This window comes from Phyllobates terribilis, unplaced genomic scaffold, assembly GCF_046119375.1.
Source record: "Phyllobates terribilis strain yellow unplaced genomic scaffold, ASM4611937v1 Scaffold_3__8_contigs__length_932513732, whole genome shotgun sequence".
Lineage (NCBI taxonomy): Eukaryota > Metazoa > Chordata > Amphibia > Anura > Dendrobatidae > Phyllobates > Phyllobates terribilis.
This window is the reverse complement of record NW_027362763.1, coordinates 466,457,103-466,473,277: the sequence shown is the minus strand read 5'-3', so window position 1 is coordinate 466,473,277 and position 16,175 is coordinate 466,457,103. Positions and strand designations below refer to the sequence as shown.

Genomic DNA, 16,175 nt, shown 5'->3' with positions numbered 1-16,175 from the left:
AAAAATCCAGTTAAGATTTTGGTGCACGAACAGTTATCGAACATAACCTCGAACAGCCGAATTTTTCTCAAATTGTTCGTGTTCGCCGAACGGCTCGAACACCGCCCAAAACAGCTCGAATTTGAGATTGGCGAACAGTTCGAGTAGAACAACGCTCATCTCTAGTGGGGAGAGAGAAGAATCTGGCCTTAGGAATTTCAATGGCTGATCCTTTTGTTTGGCATCAAGATAAGTAGATGCCATAGAGGCTCTTTCATGGGGAACACAAGAACACTCAGCCTAGCCAAGTGATCGTACCTGTTGGTCAAACGTTAGCTATCTAATATGGATCTCAAGTTGATCTCCACTTCCAGACATCCATTTGTACAACAGGTCATATTACCACAATGTAAAACCAATGTGATCATTGTTATATGTCAGGCATAAAATCATTGTTAAGCTTGATGTAATGGAAATAAAATGCAAATACATTTTCATTACTCCATTTAGCAATTCCCATTTGCCAATCATTCCAATTTGATAGAGAGAAATTGCCCGTGCCTTTGCTATCATATGGACAGCAGGAAACGATGAATAAAAGAAAGGGGTTCTGAGTGCAAACTTTCAAAGCTTCAGCAACCCTGGTGGATTTCCAAGTTTAACATGCTTGCCTTTCTCTCTTCGATGTTATTCTCTGCTCATGCCCCAAATTTATAAAAGTTATTTTACCTTTAAGAACAGAAATATGCTGCCGTCCCTCCCCATCTGTACGGTAGTTCCTGATTTCAATATCCTCCCCGTCTTTCAACTCCAGCTTGTCATAACCATACCAGCCAAGTAGTTCATTCATGGTATTCTCAGCAAAATTCTAAAATAAAAGAAGGAAAAATCCCTGTTATTTGTAAGAACAAAAATTAGCCACAATATGAAGTGATCAGGACAAAGAACCACATATGTATCAGTATGTATCAGATGCTCGCAATATGATATCAGTCATGTATGTTTGACACTGAAATGCTTCAGCAGGGGACCCAGCTACATGGGGGCCTTTCTCTGCACTTGTATATAGGGAGAGACCCGTCACACCAGGGCAGTGGGCAGGGAGAAGCCACAAGGGTACCAGCCTGTCAGACTTGTCTCTCGTGCGGCTCAGTCCCTGGCAGTTTTTAGAGTGTATTTTTCTCTAAAATGCTGCAGCATTCCAGAGTCAAACATACATGGCTGATATCATACCGACAGTGTCTGATGCATTCTGTCTGTTGATCGGGCAGTATGTATAAGCTGTCAGGCTCCCTTTAAAGTCATACTGGGCTTACCGTCTGCATTATAGTGAGGCTGGGGCTATACGGCGACATGCGTCGTGCGACAGCAATCCTAAGGCAAGTCGTGCAACCAAAAACATCTGTTCAACTTGCCTGAAACTTGCAGTTGCATAACTGTTTTAGAGCTGTGATTTTGCTGTAAAAAAAAAGTCCAAATCACAGATAAATTGCACACAAGTCACAGTCGTAAGCGATTTGCATTGAAGTCTAGGGCAAGTGAGTTGAGTGCGACTTGCAACTATTGATAGAAAATCCAACACATTTGGAAAAATTTGCGGCTGTATGTGACACCTTAGGAAGTTATTCGATGCAATGTCACAATGTGACACTACGATTTTGAGAATCACATGACACACGTCGCCATGTAGCCCTAGCCATATTGTTACAATTCTGCTAGTTATTGGAAATGATCAAAAATATTGTTCACTGATCTCTCCAACAGCGGGACATTCCATTTTTCCTACATTGTATTTCATGACAAGGCAAACAGAAAAAACAGTAATTTGGTTTTGTGGTGTGTCACAATATCCTCCTCTGCCTCTCTATTTGACACCTTTAGGAGGCTATCTTGAAGAAGGGGGAAATCTCCTTGAATGCTAAAGAGGCATAAAATCTCCCAAGTGCCCTATCACATATTTTGGTGTATCTTTCCTCTAAGTGCGCTAATATTTTACAAGCAGTGGTCTATTAGTAAGCAGTTAGGGTTATGAATCTCACCATTCTATAGAAGAACATGGAATCCAGCATCCTATTGAAAGTTTAAAAGTTCATGGAATTAAAAAAAATGTTTGGTACAACAATCCTAGGAGACTATCCTACGCACTTCAAAAGTGTGTGGCTCTTAATTATCGCTAAATGTGTGGGCAGTGTTCTAGGATTTTTGTACCTACTGTCTTAATTATAAAGTAATTTTATCTTTTTCAACTTTCGATGGGATGACAAATACCATTTTCGTCTATTGAACTGTCGCTTATTTCTCTGACTGTTTTCATACTGGAGGATGATCTGAGTTTTACCTTTCCTCCTTCAATTTATGAATCTCACATTCATATATTTGTGGATTGTTAATAGGTAGAATGAGTGCTGATGAGTGTTGGATAACAAGAAATCCAGTCTTTGCACCTATTGCCAAAGGTTTATTGTAAGATTGTCCTGTGATTTGAACTACAAAGAGGTTATGTAAATTGCCTCAAAACAGGCATTTCTATTAAATTTGCACTGCATTTACATGGGCAGAATGGTAGCTCAGAGGTTAGCATTGTTGCTCCTAGGTTCAAATCCCACCAAGAACAACATCTGCAAGGAGTTTGTATGTTCTCCCCGTGTTTGCGTGGGTTTCCTCTGGGTTCTCCGGTTTCCTCCCACACTCCAAAGACATACTGATAGGGAATCTAGATTGTGAGTTCCAATTGGGACAGAGATGCTGATGTTTGTAAAGCGCTGTGAATTTAATGGTGCTATATAAGTGAGTAAAATAAATAAAGAAATACATTTCCAGTAGGAACAGGGATTTAGAATTAGCATATTAAGTATATGCACAGAGGCCTTAGTTTTAAAGACTATACCAAACAGAAATATAGATGTTTCCTATATATAAAAAAATGTTTCTTGCTGTACTTTTGTAGAACAAATCTCTATTTTCCTTCTGTACTAGATTTTAAAATAAATGCCTATTTCAGTTTGCAATACATTTTACAATATGAGTTTATATTTGTTGCTTTATTACAACATTTTAATGAAAAACAATTGAGGTACAGACCATAATATCAAACTAGCATTACACAGTTCAGCCTCTGCAGCAGGCATTTTTTTATTTCTTATGGACTAGGAAAGATTCATATTGTGAAGATAGTCATTCAAAGATGTCTGGCAAGGTCATGTACCGGTGTCTACAATGTACACACTTCCACTGGTCTCAGGAGAATCTTAGATGGCGTTTGTATTGATTTCCCAAAACACAAAAATGCCCTATAAAAAGAAAAATGTCTCTGTAAACTGGTCATCCCCATAGATATAAATATACCCACTGAACACTCAAGGAAAAAAGTTCTTCTATGGTGGGATAAATCAAAAGCAATGTCAAAAACATATGTGATTGGCCAATAACAAACATACATCTTTCATATTCACAAAATGTCTAGATATCAAACATATGTTTCTCAGTTCAATCCTGTTTTCCATAATAAAATCTTTCAATAGACTAAAAAATTAGCTGTTTTACGAACCATTACGTGAGATCGACTCGTCCAGCCCCGTGTGTATTTAATAGATCAATATGTGTTGACTGAAATGCATATTTCAGCTTTCATTTCCTCTTTCAAAAAAGAAGAGTAAAAATATGAACAACTAGTAATAGGCATATATTATTAAATCAGAAGTAAAAGCAGTAGCCAAAACGTCGTTAATAATTTGTAACTATACTTTGTTCTACTTATTTTTCGTATTTTTCTGTTTTTCAGTGGGGGTTATTATTAGTGATGAGCGCAAGTGTTCGTTACTCGAGTTTGCCGAGGGTGGTCGAGTATGCACCGAGTATAGCGGGTGCTCAAGTGACATGTTCGAGTCCCCGCAGCCGCATGTTTCGCTGCTGTTAGACACCCAAAAAAACATGCGGGGATTGCCTGTGTATGGCAGGAAATCCCAGCATATTTTGTGGCTGTCTAACAGCAGAGAAACATGAGGGCGCGGTGACTCAAACATGTCGCTAGAGCACCCGCGATACTCGACTGCTAGTTATTATACGTAAAAGTGACCATCCTAGGATTTTGCATATGCATATACCTTTTCTTTATACAAGTGCTTCTATACATCTTTTCTTTTAGTGTATGTATCTTCCATGCTGTCTAGTTATAATAACACTCTTAGAAGAACGTTTCAAGCTATAATTTAATTTTAGCTTTGGAAAATGTAGATGATTCCAAATGAATAGGCATAAATAGTTTTAAACTTGTTTTGCATTAAGGAAAAGCGTCAAATCACACTCCACTAAAGTCGGCACAATCCAACAAATTGACAAATCAATGTGTACGAGGGTGGATTACAGTCTCTCTGATAGATCTCAATTACTTTGTTTCTTATTTGTTTCTGAATTTCTTTGGATCGCAGTATGATGTCTTGCTTTTGAGGATCTTTTGATCTACTTCACTTTGTCAGGCAGGTCCTATTTTAAGTAATTTCTTCATTGAAAACAGGTGTGGCAGTAATCAGGCCTGTGTTTGACTAGGGAAACTGAACTCAGCTTCCAAAAGATGTGATAAACCACAGTTAATTCATGTTTTAAGGGGGGGGGGCAATCACTTTTTCAAACATGGCCCTGTAGGTTTGGATTTCTTTTTCCCTTAATAATAAAGACCTTCATTTAGAAACTGCATTTTATGTTTACTTGTGTTATCTTTGTCTAATATTTAAATTTGTTTTGTGATCTGAAACATTTAAGTGTGACGGACATGCAAAAGAATAAGAAATCAGGAAGGGGGCAAACACTTTTTCACACCACTGTAAATAATAGTTGTACTAGTGAAACAAACACTTTAACAATAATATAAATTCCATAAAATCTAATACTTGTGATTTGAGTGAATGGTTAAACAAGTCGTAAAAAATAAATTGATCATTTAAGATAACGTATTGTCTTAAAATGGCATAACCCTTTTGACAATTTTCACCAACACAAATGAACCAAGAATTCTATAATAAAATATTTTACACCCCTATACCCATATATCTTCTAAACTTAGATACAAGGCACATTACAGGAATATAAACCAGCGTTTGGTTGGAGATTTGCTTCAAAGCGTACCGTTTCGTAAAAAATTTTGAAAATTATAATTTGTTGCCAAAATTCTTCCTTATACAGTATGTACAAAATCTCCCAAAACTAAAAGATGAGGATGCGCAGAGTTTGTACATGCTATACATGTGTGTACATGCACATATTTAGTGCAGTATCTACCATAGAGGCATATCATAAGACTGTTGTGGGGCCCAAAGTGAAAGGAGGACCCTTCACTGAATTGCTTCTCCTGCTTCTCATCCCAGTCATAGTTTTTTTTTCTGCAGTTGCCACTAGGGGGAGCACACTGCACACATATTTTTACAGTTCATATTGAGTTCTATGACAGCTGTATAAATCCATATGTACTGAGCTCCCCCTAGTGGTGGCTGGAGGTAGCCAGGTATTATCTGTTACAATATGAATATAACCAGGGAAATTGGGGCTCATTGAGAAAATGTATCAGTGTATTTATGACAGTTTTCCAAAATAAATAAAAGTATGGTGTGGAAGCTGACCTATATTTATTAAGCCACTTTTTCTGATACATATAACTATGTAGTACATAGTGTAAACAATGTTTTATTTGGAAAAATGACTCAAAATGCATGGTCTCAGAACTCCACATTAAACAAAATTAATTATTGAGTGGGGCCTATTCGTTTTTCTGTGTGGCCCCATCATTTCTGTGTACACCTCTACGGCAGAACTAAAGTGACCAAAAATTTCATTACTCCAATAACCATTTGAGTCACACAGCTGTCAAATATCCTGATTACATGCAGGGGGTGATTAGAAGTGTATTTATATATTTTTTAGAAAATAAAAGCCCTACGGAGGGCACATACACTCCCTGATTGGTAACGGGGGTGATAACACGAAGAAAGTTCCTGAATCCCCCGGCGTCACAAAATGCTACATGAGGGGGGAACATACCAATAACATGCTGTGATCTTTCTTTCTGATGTCACCTGCATCTTTCTCCCTTCTACCCTTTCCTTACAGAGACACAGAATGACAGCTCTTTATCTCCCGTAATAACAAAGAATAAATTAACTGACTCTGTCATGCCAGGCCTGGCTTGTCACTCTACAAGGGGAAACATTACCCCTTAGGCCCCAGTCTTAGGCTATGTGCCCACGTAGCAGATTTGATGCAGAGCGCTTTTGCCTCTCTCTGGCAGAAAAAAAACGCATGCAGATTTACCTGCATTTTTTCTGCCAGAGAGAAGCTTTTTTTCAGCGTTTTTACATGCGTTTTCGCATGCGTTTTTTCAAGCGATTTTGAGCATCACTTGGAAAGTGCTTGACAAGTTGGTCATACAATATAAATCCATGCAACCGGCATGGATTTATATTGTGTGACCAACTTAGATGCTTTAAATGCAGCATTTATAGTAAAAAAAAAGAGAATTAAAACGTTAAAAAAAACCTGTATATTCACCTCTCCGGCAGCCCCCGGTCTGCTCTCCGGTCTCCTCCAGTCTGCTCCCGGCCGCGTCGTCTCTCTTCGGCGTCCCATGGTGTACTGTCAGGACCTGCGGTGACGTCATTTAGTCAGCTGATCTTCACGCGACCATCATCTGACCGCCGACGTCAGCGGTTGCGTGACCATCAGGTGACTAAATGACGTCACCGCAGGTCCTGCCAGTACACTGCGGGACGCTGAAGGGAGAGGACGCGGCCGGGAGCAGACTGGAGAAGACCGGAGAGCAGACCGGGGGCCGCCGGAGAGGTGAATATACAGGTTTTGTTTATTTTTAACCTTTTTATTTCTTTTTTTCACCGCGTGGTAGCTGGGATGAAGAGGAGTTGTAGTCTCCTCTTTATCCCGGGTACCACACGCACCGCGATTACGCTGCAAATTTGCAGCGTAATTGCGGTAGAAATGGTCATGCTGCGTTTTGCAACACAATGCGAATTTGGCGCGCTAATTAGCGCACATCCGAATTCACATGGCTTTGCATGGCAGACTGTTTTACAAGTGTTTTCTCTGCATTTTCACAGCCGTAAAAACGCCGCAAAAACGCTACAAAATCGCTACGTGGGCACATGGCCTTAAGCCTCTCACCTAGCCAAATCAGATCTCATACTTGCACTGATGAGGGGCAACACCCCAAAACACTGTGTCTACAAATTGAGATTCTGGTTTGGCTTTTATTATGTTATATTGCAAGGCTCGTTAAAGGGTCGATATTGACTTTTAGAATTGCTACTTCCAATAGGTGGCGCTAGAGTTCTTGTCCTCTTCCTATCTGAAGAGACAATTTGCATAACAAAGGATAAGGCATATTGAAACCATCCTTCTTTCCAGCGACATCTGTATGTGACACCCCCATCCTCATTAGATGATGAGCCAGTCTTCTTCATTGCTCACGTAGGATAGATCATCAGATTTCACATGCCAATTAGAATATATTACATTAAGGTCTTTTTCTGTTAAATTTACTGATATGATAATTTTAATATATAGACTGACACGGTTGCTGAGACAGAAATAAAAAACGTCCACATGTAAAACACTAGTTTTTCCACATGAGAAACCGACTGGCGGCAGAAGTTTCATACCAGATTTTCCGTATAATCAGCCTGACAAATTAAATCAGTTGCTTTAGTAAAGTCACTAAGAAATACGAATAGGGAATTACATGCTTCATTTATAGACATCTTTACTGTGCAAGAAATAACCCAGAGGTTATATGCTACATATTAACAGCTGAGACAATTATTACTAATTGTAAATAAACAGTTGTCAGTACCAATTAATATCCCTAATTACATCATTGTCAACTGCCCTGCTTGTGTAACGAAATCTATCTGCTATGAGACAGGTAGTCGATTAATATGGACATCTTCATCTAATTTAGTAGACACTCCTGGAATTACTGGGTCATATGTGCATAAAATCCAGTATCTCACAGAATTCAGTACTTACAGGGAATCTGCCAGCAGGTTTTGCTATGTAATCTGAGAGCAGCATGATGTAGGAGCAGAGACCCTGATACCAGTGATGTGTCACTTACTGGTCTGGACGCTGTCCTTTTCATACAATCACAGCTTTCTCTGCTGCAGTTGTAGCAGTTCTCTGAATGCTGAGCCCTGTATAACCCCGCCCACACCACTGATTGGCAGCTTTCTGTGTACACTCAGCCCCTACATCATGCTATAACGTTCACATTTTGTGCCCGTGGAAAAAACACTAATCAAATAGTGGCTGCTGATTGGCTGCACAGCTCACAGAATGCAATATGTACAAGACAAGGGCAGCATCTTATCATTCATTCCATAAACTACCATAGTTTATTATTATGTGGAATCATTTTGTGAACAAGAGTCAGGTAATATTACATGAAGCTGAACAGTGGACCCCCAGAATCAAAGTCACTCGTGTGTCCTTGAGTCCTAAACTGGTTGAGTATCAATATTTTACTTTTTTTTTCACTTCCCTGTGCCCTATGATAAGTGGATGTTCAGCAGTGGGAAACTTTTAAACATGGAGGTCCATTTCCATACATAAAGAATGCAAATTGTCTCTTCGTGGGGAAGAGAACTAGAACTCTAGTGCCACCTATTGGAAGTAGCAATCCTAAAAGTCAATATTGACCACTTAACGAGCCTTATCACATAACTTAGGATAAAAGCCAAGACCAGAAACTCAATTTGCAGACACTGTGTTTCGGAGTACTACCCCTCGTCAGTGCAAAGTGTGAGTTCTGGTTTGGCTGGATGAAAGGCGTCAGACTGGTATCTAAGGGGTAATGTTTCTCCTTGCGGAGAGCGACATGCCAAGCACGTCAAGGTGAGGAGACTTTTCGAGCCCAATGCTCCTCTGGGAAATATGCAAATTGTCTCTTCAGAGAGGAAGAGGACTAGAACTGTAGTACCACCTATTGGAAGTCGCATAGGTGGCACTAGAGTTCTAGTCCTCTTCCTCTCTGAAGAGACAATTTGCATATTTCCCAGAAAAGCATTGCGGCTCAAAAAGTCTCCTCACCGTGACATGCTTAACATGTCACTCTCCGCAAGGAGAAACGTTACTTCTTAGATACCATTCAAAAAGAAGAAACAGTTAGCGATCACTATGAAAGGGGGACATTTGATGCTGCTTCATTTCCATTTTTAATCCTATTCTGTGCTTTATTTCTTCTTTTCAGCATTTCTTTTTTTAATACCTTGTATTGTGACATTACCGCATTATGCCTCTACTGTCACATCATGTGTGCAGTATGCCTACCCATGACATCATGAAGTAAATAGGCGCCTTTTTTTCCTATGCTGTGATATCATGATGCGCATTATACTTGCACTGTGACATCACTGTATAATTCCTGTGCTGTGACATCACTGTATATATTATCCCTGTCCTGTGACATAATTGTGCACGTTACCCTTGTATTTGCCGTGGACCAAAGAGTCACTTTAGATATAATACCAGGTCAGAATATAGAATTCAGCCGTGACATTTATTTATTATCAGGATCACTGCAGTGACTGTTAACACCAATCATAACTGCAACAAAATATTTGATAACAACTACCATTGTCCTGAAATGGCAATATTGAAGCCACGTCCTATCACAGTGCATACACCAGTAATAGACATGTCAGCCCACTATGAGTGAACGGAGTGGGCGCATTACCAGCATTTCCCTGCTCACATCACTGTCAAGTGGCTCAAAAAGGAGCTCCTACAACTGTTAAACAGTAACATTCACTTAAATTTCTATTTCATAAAACAACACTGCACCAAAAAATAAGCAACTTTGTAATATATCTTATCAGGGAAATCTGCTTCTTTCTCCTCCAGGACTGATCATTTATGTTCAAAATTCTCAATTCTTGGATAAAATCTATATTCAGTGAAGACAGATTATTACATTACTGAGATAGGAGATGACAGTAGCTACTGATGAGACATGTACGGCACATGTCAGGTCTCTCCCTTTGGTACGGGCTCAGGCACTGAGCCCACATCTTTCCCAGCACATGACAGCTGATCTGATCAGCTGTCATGTGCCCCTAACAGCCATGGGTGGAATTGCGATCCACCCGCGGCTGTTAACATGTTAAATGCTGCCGTCAATCTCTGACAGCGGCATGTAACATGGCCGCAGCAGAAGGAGGTCATAAGTTCCGCCCATCAGCACCTGTGTCAGATGACCGCAAGTCGCCGATGGGGTCTGGAAGAGACCCTTGCAGTTGTTATTGCCGGGAGGCAATGAGCACCGCCCAGCGGTCGGTGCTCATAGTCAGTGAGCATTTCTGCTACACACAGGCGATCATCAGATCGCCTGTGTGTAACAGAGGCAATCAGATAATTGCAGCCTCTGCTCTCCCATAGAAGCATGTAAAAAGTAAAAAGTTTTTAAAAATCTAAATATATATATCACCCCCCTTTCGCCCCATTCAAAATAAAATAATAAAAAAAATCAAATATACACATATTTGGTATTGCAGCATTCAGAAATGCCCGATCTATCAATATATAAGAAAAATTAATCCAATTGGTAAACGGCATAACGAGAAAAAAAAATCAAAACTCCAGAATTATGTTTTGACAGTCGCCGCAACATTGCAATAAAATGCAATAACGGGCGATCAAAACATCGGATCTACCCCAACATGGTATAATTAAAAACATCAGCTTGGCATGCAAAACGTAAGTCCTCACCCGGCCCCAGATCCCGAAAAATGGAGACGCTACGGGTCTCGGAAAATGGTGACTTTTTCTGACAAACTTTGGATTTTTTTTCACCATTTAAATAAAAAAGAACCTATACATGTTTAGTATCTACGACTTCGTAATGACATGGAAAATCCTAAAATTGAATAGGAGGCGGATGTACAGTACCCCGTGGCGGCCACTACAACTAGACGGCCAAGCTCAGCAAGTACCGTATTTTTCGGACCATAGGACACACTTTTTTTCCCCAAAATATGAGAGGAAAATGGGGTGTGTGTCTTATGGTCCGATTGTTGCATACCTGGGGTGGTGGTGGAGCGGGCACTCCCTCCTTCAAGGTGGCGGTGGAAGTGGCAGCAAAAGAGGAGAAGGTGAGATGCTGCAGGTTTCTGGCTGGGGTCTGCGGGTGTCTGGCTGGGGGCCAGCACGGGTTGGACTGGATGCGGGCAGTGTCTGGCTGAGGGCCGGGGGGGTGAGCGGTGCAGGTTTCCAGTGTGCGCGGCCACTTCCTGAAGCTGTGATCCACAGGAAAATGGCCGCCCGAGCCAGCGCATGCACTGACTTGTAGCGCAGGCTGCCATTTTCCTGTAGGCCACAGATTCAGGAAGATGGCCGCGCACACCGGAAATCTGTGCCGCTCACCGCCCCGGACCGCAGCCAGACACTGCCTGCACCCAGCTGCCTGCACCCAGTCCAACCCCAGCCAGACATCCGCGGCCCCCAGCCAGACACCTGCAGAACCCAGCCAGACACCCGCAGCATCTCACCTCCTCCTCCTTTGCTGCTGCCGCCGCTGTCACCACCACCACCGGTCCCGATCCCCAGGCAGGCATCGGTGGCACGCAGCCAGGGCCCGGTCCCGGCCCTCAGGCGGGCAGGCCCCTATCGCCATCTCTTCTGCTGCAGCCGCCAGGTTCCTGAGGGAGGAAACGGAGGGCCCTACAATCCTGCTCCACTGCAACTCCCCGCTGCTGGAGCACCGGATTCCAGAAGACCCTGCCTCCTGTGACCAACGCTCCACCGCCCCCCAGGTAAGATACTGCACATATTAAGACTATAAGACGGACCCCCATCTTATAAAAATATATATTTTTTCTATATTCCAGGTGAGTCTTATGGTCCGAAAAATACAGTAAGCACTACCGGCTGGTGGCGGCCGCTGCCGACACCAATAACAGCTGATCGGCGGGGGTGCCAGCTGATCAGACATTGATGTCCTATCCTACGGATAGGGCATCAATGTATAAATAGTGGACAACCTCTTTAACCTACCCTATGGGGACCAAAAATAAATGCAAAGGATATAAATGCAAACATACAAAGGAAAAATACAGACTGGTATGTGTCGACACGGGCAACAGTATCAGAAGAAAAGGAAGTAATAACATGCACAGGTAGATGATGAAAGAACATACAAAGCAAACCATGTATAGAATTTAAACAAGGTACATATACATATTTATATCTGATGAGAACAGCCAAGAATCTAAAATATTCATCAAGTAACCAGCCCTATAATAAAACTACATTACAATGCATATATTCCTCTTTGTTGGATTAAATTGTGCTCAGCCAGGAGTATGGTACTTTTGTCTGCCGATGACATTAATTCTAGTACTTGTGCATTATTTTACACATAAGCAGTAGAAACTTTATTATGTTCTATAATGCATGCAGAATAAGAATAAAAAAATGATTTGTAATCAATCACTTGTTAGTCACAGCCATTACTGGGTGACAAATATGGCTGCAATTAGAGGAGTTTTCATCTAAATATTTATTTTTTTACAATATGGCACATCACCAGCTTCTGTATTACTTCCTATCTGGATAGACCTGTTATTTTGACCTCCAGGAAACCAGGGGCTGAAGTCCTATAGGAACTGTATTGGTCCATACTAAATTTTATTCAACTTTCCCAGAATTTATTTATGAAGCAACTAAACAGGTTTTTAAAAGAGGTTTTCACAAAATATAAAATACTCCCCTTAGCAGATATCATTAACACAAGTCAATCCCTATATAAAGCATGAATCATTTCTTTTCCTGCCCCGAGCTGAGAATACTTGCAGAAGTAAGTTGTCCATTTGATGTCACATGATATAAGGACCTGACCATATAGTCTATCTCCTCCAGCTCAGTAAGTAACTTAGTGAAGTTGAAAAAAAATGTAAGTCAATCTAGTTTTACCTATTCTCCTGTAGTGTTGATCCAGAGAAAGGCAAAAACTCAAACAAGGGAAAGCCAATTTTCAAAATTTACAGTAAAAAAAATCCCCTTTTGCAATGCTAGAATATTCTTTCCTCCAAATATATATGATACCCCCCCATAATGAAAGGTATAGTATTAGGTATAAAAAGAACAATAAGCAAATCTCAATATATTTACCGTAATTAAGTAAATTGTACTTGTTTCTTTTTGTATTTGATATAACCCCAATTATGATACATTTTCTGTCAATCCAGTGTTTTAGTCAATCTATGTCATTTATTACTTTGATGAATGATATAGAAAAAAGGTGTATAAAAACCACATCCTCTTAGATAAATAAAATCAACTTTATTGAAAAAATATATTAAAGCAAGTACATACAAAATTAGCCAAAAAAGACTGGTACCACGTGGCAGAATAAATTGAAAAAATATATGATACAATACATTTGGTATAAGTACATCAAAGTCTAGAATAACCATATAGGAAGATATAACAGGAGCAGAATTGTATATATAATAAAGTGCAATTGAATTTAGTAACCTCTACAATCTGTATCTTATATGAGATGAACTCCCAATCAAGGCATAATTTTAGAAAAACAAAGCCAAAGGTGTGTAATAAGATGTAGCATAAATAGTCATGTTACCAAAGTTGGAGTATGGCACCAGGATCCCCTATGCGCGTTTCGGTGCCAGAGCCTTCTTCCTTTATTATATACAGTACAGACCAAAAGTTTGGACACACCTTCTCATTGAAAGATTTTTCTGTATTTTCATGACTATGAAAATTGTACGTTCACACTGAAGGCATCAAAACTATGAATTAACACATGTGGAATTATATACTTAACAAAAAAATGTGAAACAACTGAAAATACGTCTTATATTCTAGGTTCTTCAAAGTAGCCACCTTTTGCTTTCATGACTGCTTTGCACACTCTTGGCATTCTCTTGATGAGCTTCAAGAGGTAGTCACTGGAAATGGTTTTCACTTCACAGGTGTGCCCTGTCAGGTTTAATAAGTGGGATTTCTTGCCTTATAAATGGGGTTGGGACCATCAGTTGTGTTGTGCAGAAGTCTGGTGGATACAGAGCTGATAGTCCTACTGAATAGACTGTTGAAATTTGTATTATGGCAAGAAAAAAGCAGCTAAGTAAAGAAAAACGAGTGGCCATCATTACTTTAAGAAATGAAGGTCAGTCAGTCCGAAAAATTGGGCAAACTTTGAAAGTGTCCACAAGTGCAGTTGCAAAAACCATTAAGCGCTACAAAGAAACTGGCTCACATGAGGACCCCCCCAGGAAAGGAAGACCAAGAGTCACCTCTGCTTCTGAGGATAAATTTATCCGAGTCACCAGCCTCAGAAATTGCAGATTAACAGCAGCTCAGATTAGAGACCAGGTCAATGCCACACAGAGTTCTAGCAGCAGACACATCTCTACAACAACTGTTAAGAGGAGACTTTGTGCAGGAGGCCTTCATGGTAAAATAGCTGCTAGGAAACCACTGCTAAGGACAGGCAACAAGCAGAAGAGACTTGTTTGGCCTGAAGAACACAAAGAATGGACATTAGGCCAGTGGAAATCTGTGCTTTGGTCTGATGAGTCCAAATTTGAGATGTTTGGTTCCAACCACCGTGTCTTTGTGCGACGCAGAAAATGTGAACGGATGGACTCTACATGCCTGGTTCCCACCGTGAAGCATGGAGGAAGAGGTGTGATGCTGTGGGGGTGCTTTGCTGGTGACACTGTTGGGGATTTATTCAAAATTGAAGGCATGCTGAACCAGCATGGCTACCACAGCATCTTGCAGCGGCATGCTATTCCATCTGGTTTGCGTTTAGTAGGACCATCATTTATTTTTCAACAGGACAATGACCCCAAACACACCTCCAGGCTGTGTAAGGGCTATTTGATCAAGAAGTAGAGTGATGGGGTGCTACGCCAGATGACCTGGCCTCCACAGTCATCAGACCTGAACCCAATCGAGATGGTTTAGGGTGAGCTGGACAGCAGAGTGAAGGCAAAAGGGCCAACAAGTGCTAAGCATCTCTGGGAACTCCTTCAAGATTGTTGGAAGACCATTTCCGGTGACTACCTCTTGAAGCTCATCAAGAGAATGCCAAGAGTGTGCAAAGCAGTCATCAAAGCAAAAGGTGGCTACTTTGAAGAACCTAGAATATAAGACATATTTTCAGTTGTTTCACACTTTTTTGTTAAGTATATAATTCCACATGTGTTAATTCATAGTTTTGATGCCTTTAGTGTGAATGTACAATTTTCATAGTCATGAAAATACAGAAAAATCTTTAAATGAGGTGTGTCCAAACTTTTGGTCTGTACTGTACATTTAGTTTTGTTTTTTTATAGCCCCTTTCATTTTTGGGCTGTAACAAAAATGTATGCAGCACTTGACATCACATTGACGGTGGTACAGTCAATCACTGAGCATGCACTGCCCATGTAGACAACACTAGCCCTGAGCTCACTGATTGGCTGCAGCACTTACAATGTGACGTCAGTGCTTCTAACAAACAACAGAGACTGGGGTAGCGGCAGAGAGTAATACTCAGCTTGGTTTGTTTTACCTACCTCAGCTTTTTGCGCACAGTTGTTTGAAAGAAGAAAACTCCTTTAAGCAATTTTTCAAATAGTTTTCATGAAAAAATGAATACCATTTAGCAGCAGCAGGGTGTCTAAGTCTTTTATCTAGCAGAGCGCTTTGCAAAAAATACATATATGCCAGAACTCCAGACTGTAACAGCTCTCTCTGATATCCGCTCCCATTCTCTAAGTATTACAGATAGTAAAAGGGCGAGGTTTGTACACAGATCTCCACAGAATGAAGAGAGGAAAAAGTATCTCAGGGAGGGCAGATAAAACAGGTTATAGAAAAGGAGGAAAGCACATGCAGAGGAATTAAGTGCAGGATAGAAGCTGTGCTGATATATAGCGAGTGAAATAAGTATTGAACACGTCACCAATTTTCTAAGTAAATATATTGTTAAAGGTGATATTGACATGAAATTCTCACCAGATGTTGGTAACAACCCATGATGTGTATTGCTTTTATGGCATTTAAAGAGTTCCATTTTGGTTTCATCCAACCAGAGTATATTCTCCCAGTATTTCACAGGCTTGTCTAAATGTTGTTGAGCAAACTTTAAACGTGCTTGAACATGCTTTTTGTTCAGCAATGGAGTCTTG

At 40.5% G+C, this 16,175-nt stretch overlaps 1 protein-coding gene across 2 annotated transcripts in view; it reads right to left on the bottom strand.

Annotated features, from left to right (window-relative positions):
- SOBP (sine oculis binding protein homolog) overlaps positions 1-16,175 on the bottom strand; it is a 291,131-nt gene that overhangs the window by 238,079 nt on the left and 36,877 nt on the right. For both annotated transcript variants that reach the window (XM_073675804.1, XM_073675805.1), the window contains one exon: positions 709-847. In XM_073675804.1, the coding sequence (XP_073531905.1) occupies positions 709-847 (139 nt within the window). The remainder of the gene's footprint in view (positions 1-708; positions 848-16,175) is intronic.